Source organism: Adiantum capillus-veneris, chromosome 13 (assembly GCF_014529385.1).
Source record: "Adiantum capillus-veneris isolate H3 chromosome 13, ASM1452938v2, whole genome shotgun sequence".
NCBI lineage: Eukaryota > Viridiplantae > Streptophyta > Polypodiopsida > Polypodiales > Pteridaceae > Adiantum > Adiantum capillus-veneris.
Genome location: NC_140943.1, coordinates 63,978,800 through 63,994,524, shown reverse-complemented (window position 1 = coordinate 63,994,524; position 15,725 = coordinate 63,978,800). Strand labels below are relative to the sequence as shown.

At 44.2% G+C, this 15,725-nt stretch overlaps 1 protein-coding gene across 3 annotated transcripts in view; it reads right to left on the bottom strand.

The window, feature by feature from the left end:
- The window catches only part of LOC147444145 (golgin), a 74,085-nt gene extending 58,962 nt beyond the window's left edge, over positions 1 to 15,123 (bottom strand). For all 3 annotated transcript variants that reach the window (XR_015190029.1, XM_086526861.1, XM_086526860.1), the window contains exons 1-2: positions 14,913 to 15,123; positions 14,789 to 14,831 (exon numbers count right to left, since the gene is read on the bottom strand). Coding sequence is in view for 1 of the 3 variants with exons in the window: in XM_086526860.1 (XP_086382986.1) it covers positions 14,789 to 14,831; positions 14,913 to 14,935 (66 nt within the window). In the remaining 2 variants the exon portion in view is untranslated. The remainder of the gene's footprint in view (positions 1 to 14,788; positions 14,832 to 14,912) is intronic.
- Positions 15,124 to 15,725: the final 602 nt, after the last annotated feature.

Sequence of the window (15,725 nt, the reverse complement as noted above, 5' to 3'; positions counted from 1 at the left end):
GGAGACATTGTCGCTTTCGGCGCGGCCCAAAGAAGCAAGCTTTGCAGACCTTTATGAAGTTCAAGTACCGCACGACCCACACATCAGAGTGGGCCCGCGAAGAGTCCCTTCCAGGATTCCGGATGCTGTTGGCGATCTCCCTCGACACCATACGGTTCGGTACCAGTACCTCACTTTGGAAAGGAGGGGATGTCACGTGACACATCCAACCCTATGTGTCTGTGGACAAGCTACAGCACGACAAGGGTTCAGTCAGTCCAGTCAGTCTAGATTTAGAAGTGATCTGGCACTTTTGTGAGTCTGTTCGCAGACCGTGCATGTCCAGACACTTAGATTAGATGCATATCCTCTGGTTGCACACAACATGATCATAAGCATTCCCATCAGAATCCTTCAAGGGAATTTTCCAATGCATTTAGCCTATTTTCCCTATTTTTAACATTTTTCACTTATTATTTTGAAGTGACTTTTGTTGGAAAGTAGGTAGGGCAAATTGAGTAAGTTTGTATATAAGCAAACCTAGACTAGCACTAATTGGCAGAAGAGGCAGCAAGAGCACCATTGCTCAACAGGCAACTTCTCAGCAGAACCCCAAGCCCTAGCGTTTTTGCTCCACAACAACCACCTAGCGTTTTTGGACCAGATCAGCCAGCGTTTTTGCTCTTGCAGATCCCTGGCGACAGAAGACTCAACAAGAGACCTAGCGTTTTGCAGTTGCAGGCCATCCGACGACAGCAGAACCATTTTCAGCCCTAGTGTTTTTGATTTGCAGATCAGCCTCAGCGTTTTGCAGATTTACCGCGACGGAACATCAAGAAACCTCAGCGTTCTCAGTTTTCAGCCCTTAGACACCGCAGACCAAGTCCCGAACCTCGCAGAACTCACCTTCCCGCAGCAGTTCCTCGCCGCACGGTCAGTTTCCACAAGGTTTACAGTTTCAGCCCGGAAAACGCAGATTTCAGCATCTGCGTTTTCAGTGCGTCGTCGTCGCATCGTCGCCATCAACATCGTCATCAACATAAGAGTCAGAATTCAGCAGATAAAGATTTGCAGATTTCAGCCCTTAGCGATTTCAGTTTTCAGCCCGTCTCGTCTTCGTACTCATCGTCATCGACATTGTCGGCAAGTCCAAGCATTGTAGAGATTTGTGCAATCATAAATAGACCGCTCTCGGCATAGAGAGTGGGGCCTTCGGAGGAGGGTTTTACAGCATCTCTGGTGTCGTATTCTCTTCTCTCTCTATCTCTAAGTCTCATACACTTTCACGCACAATGTCCATTCACTTTGTTTGTGTCCATTGCACTCTCTCATTAAGAACGGAAGGCTCTCCCTTCCATAAGAACAAAAGGAACCTTGAGCACAGTTCGGAGCACTCATCTTGAGCAAAGTTCAAACATTCATTCCGCTGCACCTAACATCTCTTCTGCCGGGAAATTTGATCCTCTTACCGTGACACACATGGGTTCAAACGACGAATCCTGCAAGAATCTGACGAACCCTCCTGATACTTCTGAAACGGGAGGCAGTACGGAAAATTCGAATGAATTAGCAAGACACGAATATGGGTCACCTCAGCCTACGCAAAATCAACTAATGGAGATGCAACGTCAACAGCAGGTAGATGCTCAAATTTGCAAATTTTTGACGCAGCACCCGATTGACGAGGTGCATACTCATTGGCAAAAAGCCATCAATTCCCCAAATCAAGTCAGCCCTCAAGCAACCTCCTGTTCCACGAATGTTTACTGAAGATGAACTCAAGTACATTGTTGAAAAACAAGTCAGCCAACTATTGGGGTCAAAAGAAAAGCGATTGAAGAAACAAAAACAAGGGAATTGATTTTCCCGGTTACTTGGGCCAAAAATCCTATTTTGAAAACGCCAAAAAACAGAAGGTGTAATATTTTTAGCTACGGCTACAGTTAAATGAAAATGATTTTTGTGCACACAGGATGAATATATGAATTTATGGTGACAATAAATTATGAACGGGTAATTTCCTAGCGCAATGTGCCATTTGGGAATTTATCCCGGTCCAGATAGTATGTTAAGTAGGGCAGTAGCCGGACGAAGTGTAGAACAGATCAGAACAAGCACATGAATAAGATGGTGTCCCTAAAGGGCTCAAAAAAGTCGTAATTAAATATTTCACCGTGGCCGCCCACGACAGTGGCCAGCCGGACACAGTTGAGTCAGGAGAGGCATGAAAACGACCGAGCTAATTGTGCTCGAGTTTGGTCAAAAACATTGGGCTTTTACGTGTGTTTTTAAGTTAAAAGGTTAAAAATCTTACGAATCTCCTTCTAAGGGGGGGACGAGCCCATTTTCTGGTCCCTAGTGCTGTGTCAATTTTCTTGCATTATTCTTTGAACTTTGTATTGTACAGAGTTTCTTTTTTTATGAAAAATCGTAAATAAGATCTAAAAAAGTACGATCCCACTTATGTTTCTGTGACAATGGTATCAAAGCCATGTCGTCTCGTTTCCTTTCTTAAGGAGAGACCATCTTTGGCAGAAAAAAAATACCCGTAATGGTAGGACAAGCAGAAGAGCTTGAGCGGATGAGGCAGCAGATGGCAGAATTTGCAATGCTCTTGCTCAGCCATAAGTGCAGAAAGTGCTTAAGACCCTTGAAAAAGGGAAAGCAAAGATGGTGGAAGAGCCACCTCGAAATCCCCCAGTACCAACTCAGGGAATACCTCAGACCGGGGCCCCAACACGGCCTCAAAGGGACCTTGCAGTAGGAACCTCCCGACAGCATGAAGAAGAAGAAGAAATCTCTTTGCCGACTTACTCGCCAAATTACTCTTTCATTAAGAACTTGGAAAACATCATTCCTAATACGGAACTCGAGTTGCCCCCAGACGAGGCTACCAAAAACAGAAAAGCAAGACAAGGGTCATAAAAAGAAACAACACAGAATTCCGATGGACAAAGATTTCAAAGCCATCGCCAAGAAGCGGTCCCGACACCACAAGAAAAAGAAGAAGACGTTCAAAGTTGGAGATAAAGACGTTAAATTCGAAGGCTATAATGGAAAGAGGATCCATACGAAGGCTCTCGCTTTTATTCGACAATTCAAGGTGGCCTTTGCAGAGAGTAAATTCTCAGAACGCTCTAAACTCCGCCCTGTTAGCATGTATCTAAAAGATACGGCTAGCAACTGGTGGCTTACTACAATTCTCGAGAAACGCAAACCCAAAGATTGGGAGGAGTTTAAACAGGAGTTTTATGCTTAGTTCCTTCCTCCCGAATTGGCTGATGATGTGAAGAAAGAATGGGATTGGCTCTCCCAAAGAGAGCATGAAGCTGTGTCAGGCTACGTTGACAAATTTTGTGCGGTCCTCCTTTAAGTCACTCCCTCATGAAAATTTCTGATGCAAAGAAGACGCGCGAGTTTGAAGCGGGGCTTCAACCAGGACTTCAGAAAAGTATGAAACTCTAACACACCCAACCCTATGTATCCGTGGACAAGCTACAGCATGACGAGGGTTCAGTTCAGTCAAGTAAGTCTAGAATAGGAAGTGATCTGGCATTTTTGTGAGTTTGTTTGCAGACCGTGCATTTCCAGACACTTAGAATAGATGCATATCCTGTGGTTGCACACAGCATGATCATCAGCATTACCATCAGAATCCATCAGAACCCATCAGGAGCATTTTTACAATGCATAGACCTAATTTCCCTATTTTTGACATTTTTCATTTATTATTTTTAAGTGACTTTTGTTGGAAACTAGGTAGGGCAATTTTACTAAGCAAGTATATATAGAAACCTAGCGCTAGTACTTTTTGTCAGAAGATGCAGCATGAACCCGGTGTTCATCAGGAAACTTCTCAGCAAGACTTCTCCCCCCCTGCAACAACTCTAGCGTTTTCACTCACCAGAAGGCCTAGAGTTTTTGCATCAGATCAGCCAGCGTTTTTGCACTTGCAAATTCCCGACGAAAGTAGACAGTAGATCAACCCTAGCGTTAGCAGATTCCCAAGAAGACAGCAGATTCCAAGCGTTAGCAGATTTCCACCGCAAGAAGCAGAATTCAGCCTAGCATTTTTTGTTTGCAGATCCGCCTCAGCATTTTGCAATTTCATCGCGACAGATTCAGCCCTAGGACCAGCGTTTTCAGTTTTCAGCAGTCAGACATCGCAATAGAACCCCCAAACCTCATAGATCTCACCTTCCCGCAACAGATCATCGCTACACGGTCAGATCCCGTGAAGTTTGCAGATTCAGCCCGGAAAACGCAGATTTCAGCATCTGATGCAGATTTCAACCACTAGCATTTTCAGATTTAAGCCCGTCTCATCGTCGTCGACATCGTCGGCAAGTCCAAGCATTGTAGAGATTTGTGCAATCATAAGTAGACCGCTCTCGCCATAGAGAGCGGGGCCTTCGGAGGAGGGTTTGACAATTTTCTGGTGTCGTATTCTTCTCTCTATCTCTCAGTCTCATACACCTTCATTCACAGTGTTCATCCACTTTTTTTGTGTCCATTGCACTCTCTCACTAAAGGAACGGAAGGCTCTCCCTTCCGTAAGTAAAAGGAACCTTGAGCACACTTCGGAGCACTTATCTTGAGCAAAGTTCAACATTCATTTCCGTTGCACCTTACAATAGGAGACGGAGAGACACAATTGAAAAGACACGTCTCATGGTGAAGAGACATGACTTTAGACGTAAAGACACATCCTTTCGGCTAAGAGCTGCAACCATTGGATGAAGAGTCGCAACCGTAGAGCGAAGGGGTGTGACCAGTCGTCAAAGGAGTGTGGCTTTTGGTGAAGAGGCACGTCTCTTGAGCGAAGGGTCGTTACCATCCAAGCGTAGGGGTTCTCCTTGGCACGACACTTTGTGTATCTGCAACTAGGAGTAGATGTAATATTGTAACATAGTCACAATCGTGACATTCCCTCCCATTTAAAATGAGAGCCCATGTCAAAAAAATGACTTCTGATGTTGATAGAACTCCGGAAAAGCATTGAATCTCCGAAAATCTTCAATCTTTGAGTTATTTGAAACCTTTGTCTTGAACCTTTGCTTCTTGCGAAACCTTTTTTCTTTGATTGCTAAATCCCATGTCATTGAATTGTTCAAAGACTTTTTAGAGGAATCTGGCATAATCAGGTTGGTTGCAACAAGAGGTTGATCTTCAAAATCCTTCATGCGATGTAAGATTTCTGGTTTAAGATTTTTCAATAACTGCAAAATATTTGGTAAAGAGGAAATCTTCTCAAGGCACTCTTCAAATAGGGTAACTTTGCTAATCACTGGAAAGGATTTTGGATGAAGACTGTAATCATCTTTCAATAATGAATCCCAAAATTCTTCAGAATCATCTTCAAAAACTGCGACTTCATGACTTGCAATTGGCATATCATCATCCAATAAAGAATCAAAAAGAGCATATTCGTCTTCAGACTTGGAATCTGCAACTATGTCCTTATCTTTGTCTCGTAACGAAGGACATTGGGAAAATCTCTTCCATGAGGAGAGAACTCTCTACATCCGTATATGTAAGTGTTACACTCGAGCTACTTAGAGCTGTCCAAAAAATATCCCAACTCTCGGGCAATGTGCATAGCAGAAAAGTGGCTTTGAACTCGTCGTCAATCTCAAATTTCAGACTTGACAGTTGGCTGAAAATTGAGTTGAACTCATTGAGGTGCACCGACATTTGCGTGCCCTCCTTCATACGGAGATCCATAAGCTTCTTAAGCCAGTAAACCTTACTAGCCGCACTCTGCTGTGCATACAAATCATCCAATCTCTTCCACATGCCCCAAGCTGACTTTTCGTTCTCAACATTGAACAATAAGCTATCAGACATTGAAAGCATAATCGTGGAACGAGCTAACTCGTCCACTTCCTCCCATTCCTCATCCGACATGTCAATAGGTTTTTGTCCCTGCACTTTAATCGGTTTTGCATGTTTCTTTTGCAGCATCACATTATAACATTGCTTCTTCCATATCACAAAGCTATGGGGCCCCTTCAAGCTTCCGAATGTGCAAAAGATTGCCACTTTCACTGCTTGAAGCCATCCCAAGTGAGTGCAAATGCTAAGACCCTGATTTGGCGACTTAAACACGCCCAAATGTGCGCAAATAGGCCAAAAACAGCCTGCTGTACCAGAAAAACAGCAACCGATTTTCAGTGAAAATCAGTCCACAACGGCTTACATTCACTGCCAAACCCTTACCAAAGGTTTCCACAAGGTGTAATACATCTATTGCTTGCTGAAATTCACTGTTTTAGGGCAAAATTCAGACTGTAAACACCTGTTTTGCTGAATTTTCAGACCAGTACTAGTGGAAATGCCTGTAAGAATGACCTGTGAGACTCGCCCTACTGAATTTGTGTCGAATTGACGTCGAATTTGGTCAATTTCAGCGAAAATTGACTGCTGTTCGCCAGTTTTCGAAACCCTAATTCACCGTGGGTCTGTTCTACACAATGAGGAGACTCCTTCGCGACAAGTTTGAGGCAAATTGGCAGAAATCCCTGCGTGCAACGAGTAAAATCGAAATTCTGATCTGTGCTCTCGAGATGGCTCTTCTGGGAAACCCTAGGCTTTGATACCACGTGTGGGGGAGGTGAAGAAGAAGCCTACTTGGTGCCTCTTGTGATGGCAATGGAGAAGAAGAGAGGAGCATGAAGCAAGAGCAGGCGTGGGGAGAGAGAGAGAGAGAGAGAGAGAGAGAGAGAGAGAGAGAGAGTAGCGTACGATTTTTGGGAGAAGAGCTCGTTTTTGAGTTTTGGGGCTCTCTCTTTATTATGAGTAAGTGACCTAAGGGTCAAAGGGGTATTCACATTTGGGCCCTTGGAGTCAAGGCTTAAAATGCCTTTATAAACATTATTCCCTAACATGTCTACCTCTTCAGTTGGATCTGGTTCGTTCGGTTCGTCCACTGAAGCTTCAGACGAAGGTGTTGAATCAGCATGTGTAGTCCGAGAAGTTATAGGACGATTCCGGGAAGTGTTTTGCGTCTACATCTGATCCAAACGAGTGTGTAGTGATGCGACGCTTGTGGAAAGTGTGGCCATCTGCTCGTTGATAAGAGTAAGAGCGTCGTCAGATTGACCACCTCCGTCTTGAGAATTCAGCATGGTTACGCCTCAAAGGGAACTCTGGAACAGATGCAAGTTCTATCCGGCTCTGGGGTCGGGTAATAATCTCAAGTTCTGGAGTATCAGATATGACGCACTTCACATTCCGGCAACATTTCTTCAGGAATCTCGTCTATGGACAAGAGAAATGGGACCGGAATATGGAAGTCATCTTCGGCTATGACGACAAAAAGTTTCGCGGGCGCAAAGCGCACACAAGGCCAACGTGGGAGAGTGGAAGAGAGGGTGATGCCCACTGTAAACGAATGCTAGAGTTCACTTTGATTTGGTGAGTTTTTTTTTCTTTTGGTTAAGTTATTTTACTTGGGGGTTTTAATTGATATAAGAGTGAGTTCACATGGGTTTTAAAAAATTTGGGTAAATTATGGGGATTGTTCGGCCACTCAATTATTTAAATCGAGGTCAATTTTAATACCATAGAACTTACTGGCTACCATCGTAAACTCTGCCCAGCGTAAAAAAAATCAAGGCCAGCCCAAGAAGATTCTGCCGCTTGGTGAAAGGGTGCGCTTTGGGAAATGATGCGCTTGCTCGTGTCGTTTCGTGAAGGAATTTTCCCGCGAAAAGGTGCTCTCATCTAGTTAGTGGGTGGCAGCCAGCAGCAAGGGGAGAGCCAAGAGTGGTCTCTGTTCAAGTGAAAGGGCACGAACCCGCTACGAAAAGACACATCGCTTGGGCAGGGGTGTGATCCTCGGAGAGTTGATGGCTGCCTGCTGGTTCAATACCTTGTTACACGAAGGGACACCAACAAAGGGGTATATCCCAGTGAAAGGGCACGTGAAGGGGCACCAGCACAAACGATCCCAAAATTCATCAGGTAAGCCACACACACGGCCATATTGTTGTCTTGTAGTTATAGAATTGGAGCAAGAATAAATTTAAGGTACTTCATGCTCGTTTGGGTGTGCGTACCACCGTTCTGCTGCTTTTATACAACTCCAGGAAAAGAATTAGCGCGTAGCGATGAGGGTGAGAGGTTCACAACCTTTGGGTCCTGGGAAAAAATTTTCTCTGATACCACTGTGTGAATTAGTGGTGCTAATCCTATAATTAAGACTTAAACTTCATACTTAAGATCAAACTAAGACTCAAGAGACTGAATGTGTGTTTAATTGCTTGAATGAATCCTTGAAAATTGAATACAATAGGCTCCTTACGTAGACGGAGAGACACAAATGAAAAGACACGTCTCATGGTGAAGAGACATGACATTAGACGTAAAGACACATCCTTTCGGCGAAGAGCTGCAACCATTGGACGAAGAGTCGCAACCGTAGAACGAAGGGGTGTGACCAATCGTCGAAGGAGTGTGGCTTTTGGCGAAGAGGCCATAGTTACCCGGAATGCGGAACGGGAACGGCGACGGGATCCCCGCGGAACGGGGGAATGGCTAGGGGTCCGGAACGAGAACGGCGCGGAACGGGAGGTTAAAAAACACCCAAATAGTGCATTTTTTAGCTCCTTGTGTTTAAACACAAGGAGTATTAGAGTGCTTTGACTCTAATACTCACAAAAAACTCATTTTGAAGACCATTCAACCTTGCTATGACTAGATGAAGATGAGAGAGAGAGAGAGAGCTTGAGAGAGTGAGAGGGAGAGACTCGAGAGAGTGAGAGGGAGAGGGAGAGATTTGAGAGAGTGGGAGGGAGAGGAAGAGAGCTTGAAGGCTTGAAGCCTTGAGCCTTGAGAGAGTGAGTCTTGAGAGGGACAGATCTTGAGAGTGTGAGAGGGAGAGAGCTTGACCCTTGAGGATTAGCTTGTGGAGAGAAAGGGGGAGGGGGGTGCATTTTACGAGTCCTTGAGGCCTTGCACACTTCAAAAAGAAGCCCAAACATTTACTTCAATTTTTCCAATTTTTGCCAAATTTGTTTGTAGCCGTTGGCCGTTCCAGGGGCATTCCGGAACATTCCGGGGGCGTTCCGGAACGTTCCGGAACGGCCATTCCGGTTTGCACTGGCCACCTGGAACGTTAGACGTTCCGGGATGTTTCGGAACGTTAGGGAAGGGAACTGCCCCCCAGAACGCCGGAACGGGGGCTAGGGGGCGTTCCCACGTCTCTTGAGCGAAGGGTCGTCACCATCCAAGCGTAGGGTTCTCCTTGGCATGGCACTTTGCGTATCTGCAACTAGGAGTAGATGTAATAATGTAACATAGTCACAATCGTGACAAGCGCTAGCAATTGGGGGCCCTTTGCAACAGTTTCCACCCGCGCAGAGTCCTCTCTCTCTCTCCAACGAATTGCTGCTCCCGGTCCATGAAGAGCTCACAAGAGGTCACGAAGCGCATGAGAACAGTTAAGGGCAGTGCAAAGGAAACCTCAAGTACAAAGTAGAATTAGCCATTCACGGCTACAAGTATGAAAATTTCAGCCGCTAGGCTTATGAATTTATGTGCTCTTACGCATCAGAGTAGTGACGGGGACAGCAGCAGTGTATGCTGTGTTGAATTTATGCGCTTGTAATTATCAAAAATTAACAGAAATCTCCTTCTAAGGGGGGGACCAGCCCATTTTCTGGTCCATAGTGCTATGTCAATTTTCTTGCATTTTTCTCTCAATTTACTATTGTGCAGAGTTTTTTTTTTAATGAAAAATCGTAAATAAGATCTAAAAGTGTAATATCATGCTTTCATTTCTACGACAAGAAGCATGTACGCTTCGAAGGATTGTCCAGTTCGTCCTCATCTTCTTCTGACAGCTCATCTTCTTCTGACTCAAGTGATGAGGACAGAAAGGGTAAGAAACAAAGGAAAGATCACATGTTTTATGCAAAAAGGAAGCACTTTTCCAGAGCCAATCAGTATGATGTCCTCGACGACAAGGGCAAAAAGGCCAAAGAATTCAAAGAGGGAGGACAGGCAGTAAAGTTTGAGTACTTTCCAAGGTTTCGAGATGCTCCCAAGGCTTTAGCCTTCATCCAATAGTTTGATATAGCATTTTCTAGAGGCCGCTATACAGAGCACTCCAAGATCAAACGAGCATCATCCTTTTTGAAAGGCAATGCACGGACATGGTTGTCCACACTTTTGTTAAGGAAACAAGCACCGACAAAGTGGTTGAAATTTAAGAAACTCTTTATTTCTTCATGGCTCACACAAGAATACGAACGAGACGTAATTACTGACTAGAACCATATATGGATGGTCATGATAGAATCTTTGGATTCTTTTTGTAAGAGATTTTGGGATGTCTTCTTACTTGCCTCATCCTTTAAGAAGATCAGTTTTAAGGAACAGATTAAACGGTTCTGCTGTGGAATTCCTAGAGATCCGAGACTACTGTCTTGAAAAGAAGTCTGAGTCTATATGCTATACATTCAGGTAACTTGACTTACCGACCAGATGAACCTTCAAAAAGTCAGAACAAAAACAGACGACAAAGAGATACGATCTCGGCTGACAGAAGAACAGCGACTGACAGAAGAAAAGAGAGAGGAATATTTCAAAGCAGGAAAATGTTTTGAATGTGGAGAACAAGGACATATTGTTGCAAGGTGCCCCAAGAAGGCCCAAGAATGAAATTGGTTGACAGATTGGAAATAAAACGGGGCAAGGAGATACTCGTTCCAGAACAGATTTTAGAAAAACTTAAGAGTCAATGTCTACTGAACTCGTTTATGGCTTATGTCTGATTTTGCAGGCGTAATCAAGGACGATTACAATTCTTTCAAGAGCGGGGTACGTCACAAAATGGTGACGTAGCAGTACTGCCCGCACATGGCAGATGACGTGGAAGATGAGTACGGCACGCCAACGTGACAGATGGCGTGGCAGGACCATACGGTAGGCTGACGTGGCACGGTACGAAAACCCGGCTTTTATGCTGGCTCATGACGTGGCAGCCTGTACGGATTTCCGCAATATAAGCTGGTGCTTTTTGGTAGTTTTTGACGATCAGTTGCTTTTGGGACAGTTTGCTTTTGAGTTTAACTGCTTTTGGGGCTCTGCTTTTGGCATCCCTTGTAAGAATAAAAGGACCCTTAGGGGCCTCACTCTTCAGAGCATCTGGACGCAGAGTCTTAAGAGCAGAGGACCCCTTCGGCAGTTGTACTTTGCTCAAGCATTAATATAAAAGAAATACCGAAAGGGGTACAGTCTTTGGGGTCAATCTCTCTTGGCACAAAACTACGTCGAGATGTGTCAACCAAATTGAACTGTGATTTTAAAGTTGTGAAGTATTTTAAGTGATTCTCTCGTGTGTCATGCCAGATTCTCGACTTGGGGTGCCCAAGCTCGTGACAAACACTTTTAGTACTTCAAAACAACTGAAAAAAGAGAGAAACAATAATTGACACGACATGGCGGAGTTTCGAGCCAAGACTAACGCCCCTTTCAGTATTTCTTTTGTCACGTGCACATCTAACCATATGTGTATGTGGACAAGCTACTTCATGACAAGGGTTCAGTTAGCTTAGGAAGTGTTCTGGCACCTTTGTGAGTCTGTTCGCAAGTCGTGCATGTCCAGGCACTTAGAGTAGATGCATATCCTCTGGTTGCACATAGCATGATCATCAGCATTACCATCAGATTCCATCAGGAGCATTTTACAGTGCACAGAACCTATTTTTCCTATTTTAGCCATTTTTCACTTATTATTAATAAGTGACTTTGTTGGGAAACTGGGTAGGGCAAATTGGCTAAGGATATATATAAGAAAACCTAGCGCTAGCACTTTCTGGCAGAAGAGGCAGCAGGGACCAAGTGCCTGGTAGTGCACCTTCCCAGCAAGACCCCGGCGAAACAACTTAGCGTTTTCAGCCATCAAGAAAAGCCAGGGTTTTTCAGCCATTGCAGATCAGCCCCAGCGTTTTGCAGTTGCAGATCAGCCCGGCGTTAGCAGATTCCCTAGCATTTTTGCAACAGACAACAGATCAGCCTAGCTTTTTGCATTTACAGACTACCATCAGCGTTTGCAGATTCCCGGCGACAAGTACCCCATTAGCATCAGCGTTTTGCATTTTCACCGGTCAGACTCCGTACCGCAATCATTTGCACTCTCTCAGTAAAGGAACGGAAGGCTCTCTCTTCCGTAAGTAAAAGGAATCCTTGAGCACAGTTCGGAGCACTCATCTTGAGCAAAGTTCAACATTCACTTCTGATGCACCTTACATTGGTATTATTACGCTTCACAGAGTACAAATCCGGAGGATCCAACTCTCTCCAAAATATGCGTCCGGATGCTCTCTGAGAAGTGGCCCTTTGGGCACCTTATAAACTTACAAGGGATGCCCAAAAGTAGGGCCCCAAAAGTACTTGATTGTAAAAGCATCTACTCTCAAAAGCAAGCGCCAAAATCTGTCCACAGTAGCCAGCGCAAGTCGCGGAAATCCGTACAACAGTGCCACATGGCAGTCAACGCGATTTATGAAAATCCAACCCAGAGTTCAAGATTTCAACATTTTGGGTTTTGCGCCCCTTGACTAGTGCTCCATAAGTTGGTAGGGTTAGGATTATTAATTCCTAGCCCTTTATTACTTTTGGCCATTCGGCGGGTATTTATAAGTTGGAATTTCTTCAGTTTCTTCTTCTCTACTAACCTTTAGGTCTCTCGGCCGATTTCTGCAAAACTCAATCAAATTAGTTCAAGACCCTAAGGTCACACAAATGTTCCTAGCACCATGCAGATGTCTTTAGATGCAAATTACACATAGAGAACTAATCATGGCACAGAGGATTCCGGTTTTGACCAAGAGATTGGCATGGACCACCTTTCTAGGGGAAGTGAGTCTCGGGCGGGCCAAACGCGCATTTATTGATGCGTCTATGACCTCGACACAGAAACCCAAACCCTAAAACCCATCACATCAAGACAACGTGAAAAGATCAGCATGGTTTGGATGTGACTGCTAAATAGGTTACAATGATCATGATTTGTATCTGAGACCCTCGACAGAATTGTGAGTGATTAGCGACTGATGTCTTTGTAAAAGTGTTGGATTTATGGAGTCTAGTGCATGGGCATTGGGTACATAGAATCGGTGTCTATTGAAGAAAGTTTTTGTCCTTCGCCTGTTTTGCAAGTGTAATCAAGGGCGATTACAATTCTTTGAAGAGGGGGAATGTCACAAAGTGATGACGTGGCCCAACTGAAAAGAACTAGCCGAGAGGACAAGAGGAGTTGAACCCAGAAAGTGTGGCTGAGAGGACCATAGGATTAAAGTTAAAAACTCTAACCCCTACCAACTTGAAGATTATGGCTGAGGGGCCTAAACCCTAATAATGCAATGCGTAAGGACTAGCAAAAAATTCCGTGATTTGTGCTAACAGGCTGATGTGGCACTGCTATATGGAATTTTGTGAATGACGCGGGCAATTGGCAGTTTTTGCACATGCTTTTTGAGGGCAGAAGCTTTTGGGCTTAAGTGCTTTTGGATGAAAATTTTGGGGCTCCTACTGGGCATCCCTTGTAAGTTTGTAAGTGTCTTGAGGGCCACTCTTTGGAGAGAATCTAGATGCACAGTCTTGGAGAGAGTTGGACCCTCAGGAGTCTTACCTTTGCAAAGCAATAATAAAGAAATACCGGAAGGGACACCAGTCTTTGGGGCCAGTGCGTCTTGGCTCGGAACTCCACCGTGCCACGTTGACACACTCTCTCTCTCTCTCTCTCTCTCTCTCTCTCTCTCTCTCTCTCTCTCTCTCTCTCTCTCTCTCTCTCTCTCTCTCTCTCTCTCTCTCTCTCTATTCAAGTTCAATGATTTTGTAATTTTTGTTCGTGCGTTGCTATTGATTTCTCACTTGGAGTGTCCAAGCCTGTAACATTGGGTTGGGTGTCCATGGTCGCTCCTTGCTTAAACTATTTCACCAACTTCAGTCCACTATGAGTTGTAGAAGAGATGTTAAAATTATGCATCTCAAGTGAAACTGCCCAGTTTTTAGCCTATTTATAAGTTATTTAATTTATGTATTTGACATGATTTATTTGGATCAAGTTCAGCAATTTTCTATGAGAAGTATATAAGGGCCCCTCAGACTATCACTTTGTATCGGTTTAGTCCGAGTTAATTGGAGCAATCTGTGTGTGTGTGTGTGTGTGTGTGTGTGTGTGGGGGGGGGGGGGGGAATATCTGTTGCTGCAAGTGTCTCGCGTGTACGCGTCCACATTCTGCTATTTTGACAGTGCCATGTCTCTAATAGATAGTGAGATTCAAAACCTCAATGGGCATCAAAGCAGCTACGCTTAACAAGGTTAATGCACAACTGATAAGCAAAGAAGAAAGGTCCCTTTCTCTTCAATATTCAGCTTTTCTAACTTAAGGTTTAATCTTTCTAACTTAAGTTTTTTCTATCGCTTGATATTCTTCTTTAATTTCACATGAAGCTGACGTCAATGTAGTGTTAGCGCTCGCTCGCTGTCCATTCAACAAACTTTAAAAAATTGATTCCTTTTTCAGATCATTGCCATCAACTATGAAGTGATTGCCAGAGGCATATGTTGGCATCATGAATTAGAACCATACCTACATGTACTTCATATCATAATATGCATAAAACTGGAGATGTTGCAAAATAGTCATTGGGCTTTCATAAATTTTGGTCATGTGTTACAAGAAACATTTGATCAATCCGAACCACCATGACCTAGGAAAAGAAATGAAATTCTTGCTGGTAATTCACTACAAAACAATGCCCCCAATTTGTCACAAGGTGGGAAACAGATGATTACCAGAAAAGCGTCAAGTATTGATTTCAGGTTCCCAATAAAACACCTGCAAAGTGAGAAGGGACATGAGCAATTTTGATGTGAACAAAGCTTGTTGTATTTCTCTGCAAGTAGTTCATGCCGTTACCTTTCATTCCATCGGGTACACATTTGTCGTTACCTTTCGTTCATGCCTCCAGAGCAAGACTCTCATGTAGAGGAGGTGCCCCTATCCATGAGGAAGTGAGATGTGTGCATTTGCAGATGGTGGTCTTGCAAGCGGTCTCCGAATTGTCGCGACGACACCCACGGGGCTCTACTCTCTAACTAGAGTGCTTAGTTAGCAATGTTTGGTTTGATTTAGGTGACCTTAGTCTTGAGATATTATTCTCTTTTGGAACTTAAGCCTACCACTCTTTATTGCGGTTGGAAGGGGAGATTATTGCTCTTTCTTTTTGTGAGCCACTTTGTAATGGAACCCGACGTTTTAGTAGGCGACGAAGATATAAATTTTCACAGATGTTAACGGCGAGCAAATTACCCGAAATGGAGTTAGCAGTGTCAATGGATGAAGACGACGGTTCGGTTTTGAAACCGTTATATGACGTAGAAATATCGAGCCCCAATTCGCCAAAGGCTTCAACCATGAAAGAGAACAAACCGGTATCGATTGGAAAAGTGCCTTCTAAGGAAATAAGAGAGAAAGTGGGCTCAACTCAAGGGTTCAAATTCGAGGTTAAAACCCTCAAAGACGGGGTTCCTCAGGGTCCCATCTGCACGAACATAAATAAGGCGTCAAGAGCAGTAGGCCAGGCATCTCGTTTGCCAGCATACTCAAGGGGCCTAACTCTAAGGATTGTGGAAAAGACTCAGCAGAAGGGTTGTCGAGTGAAGGAGATATCGAAAAACTGCAGAATACAAGAGCTAGACTTCAGCAAGAGCTTAAGGAAGTCAACAAAAT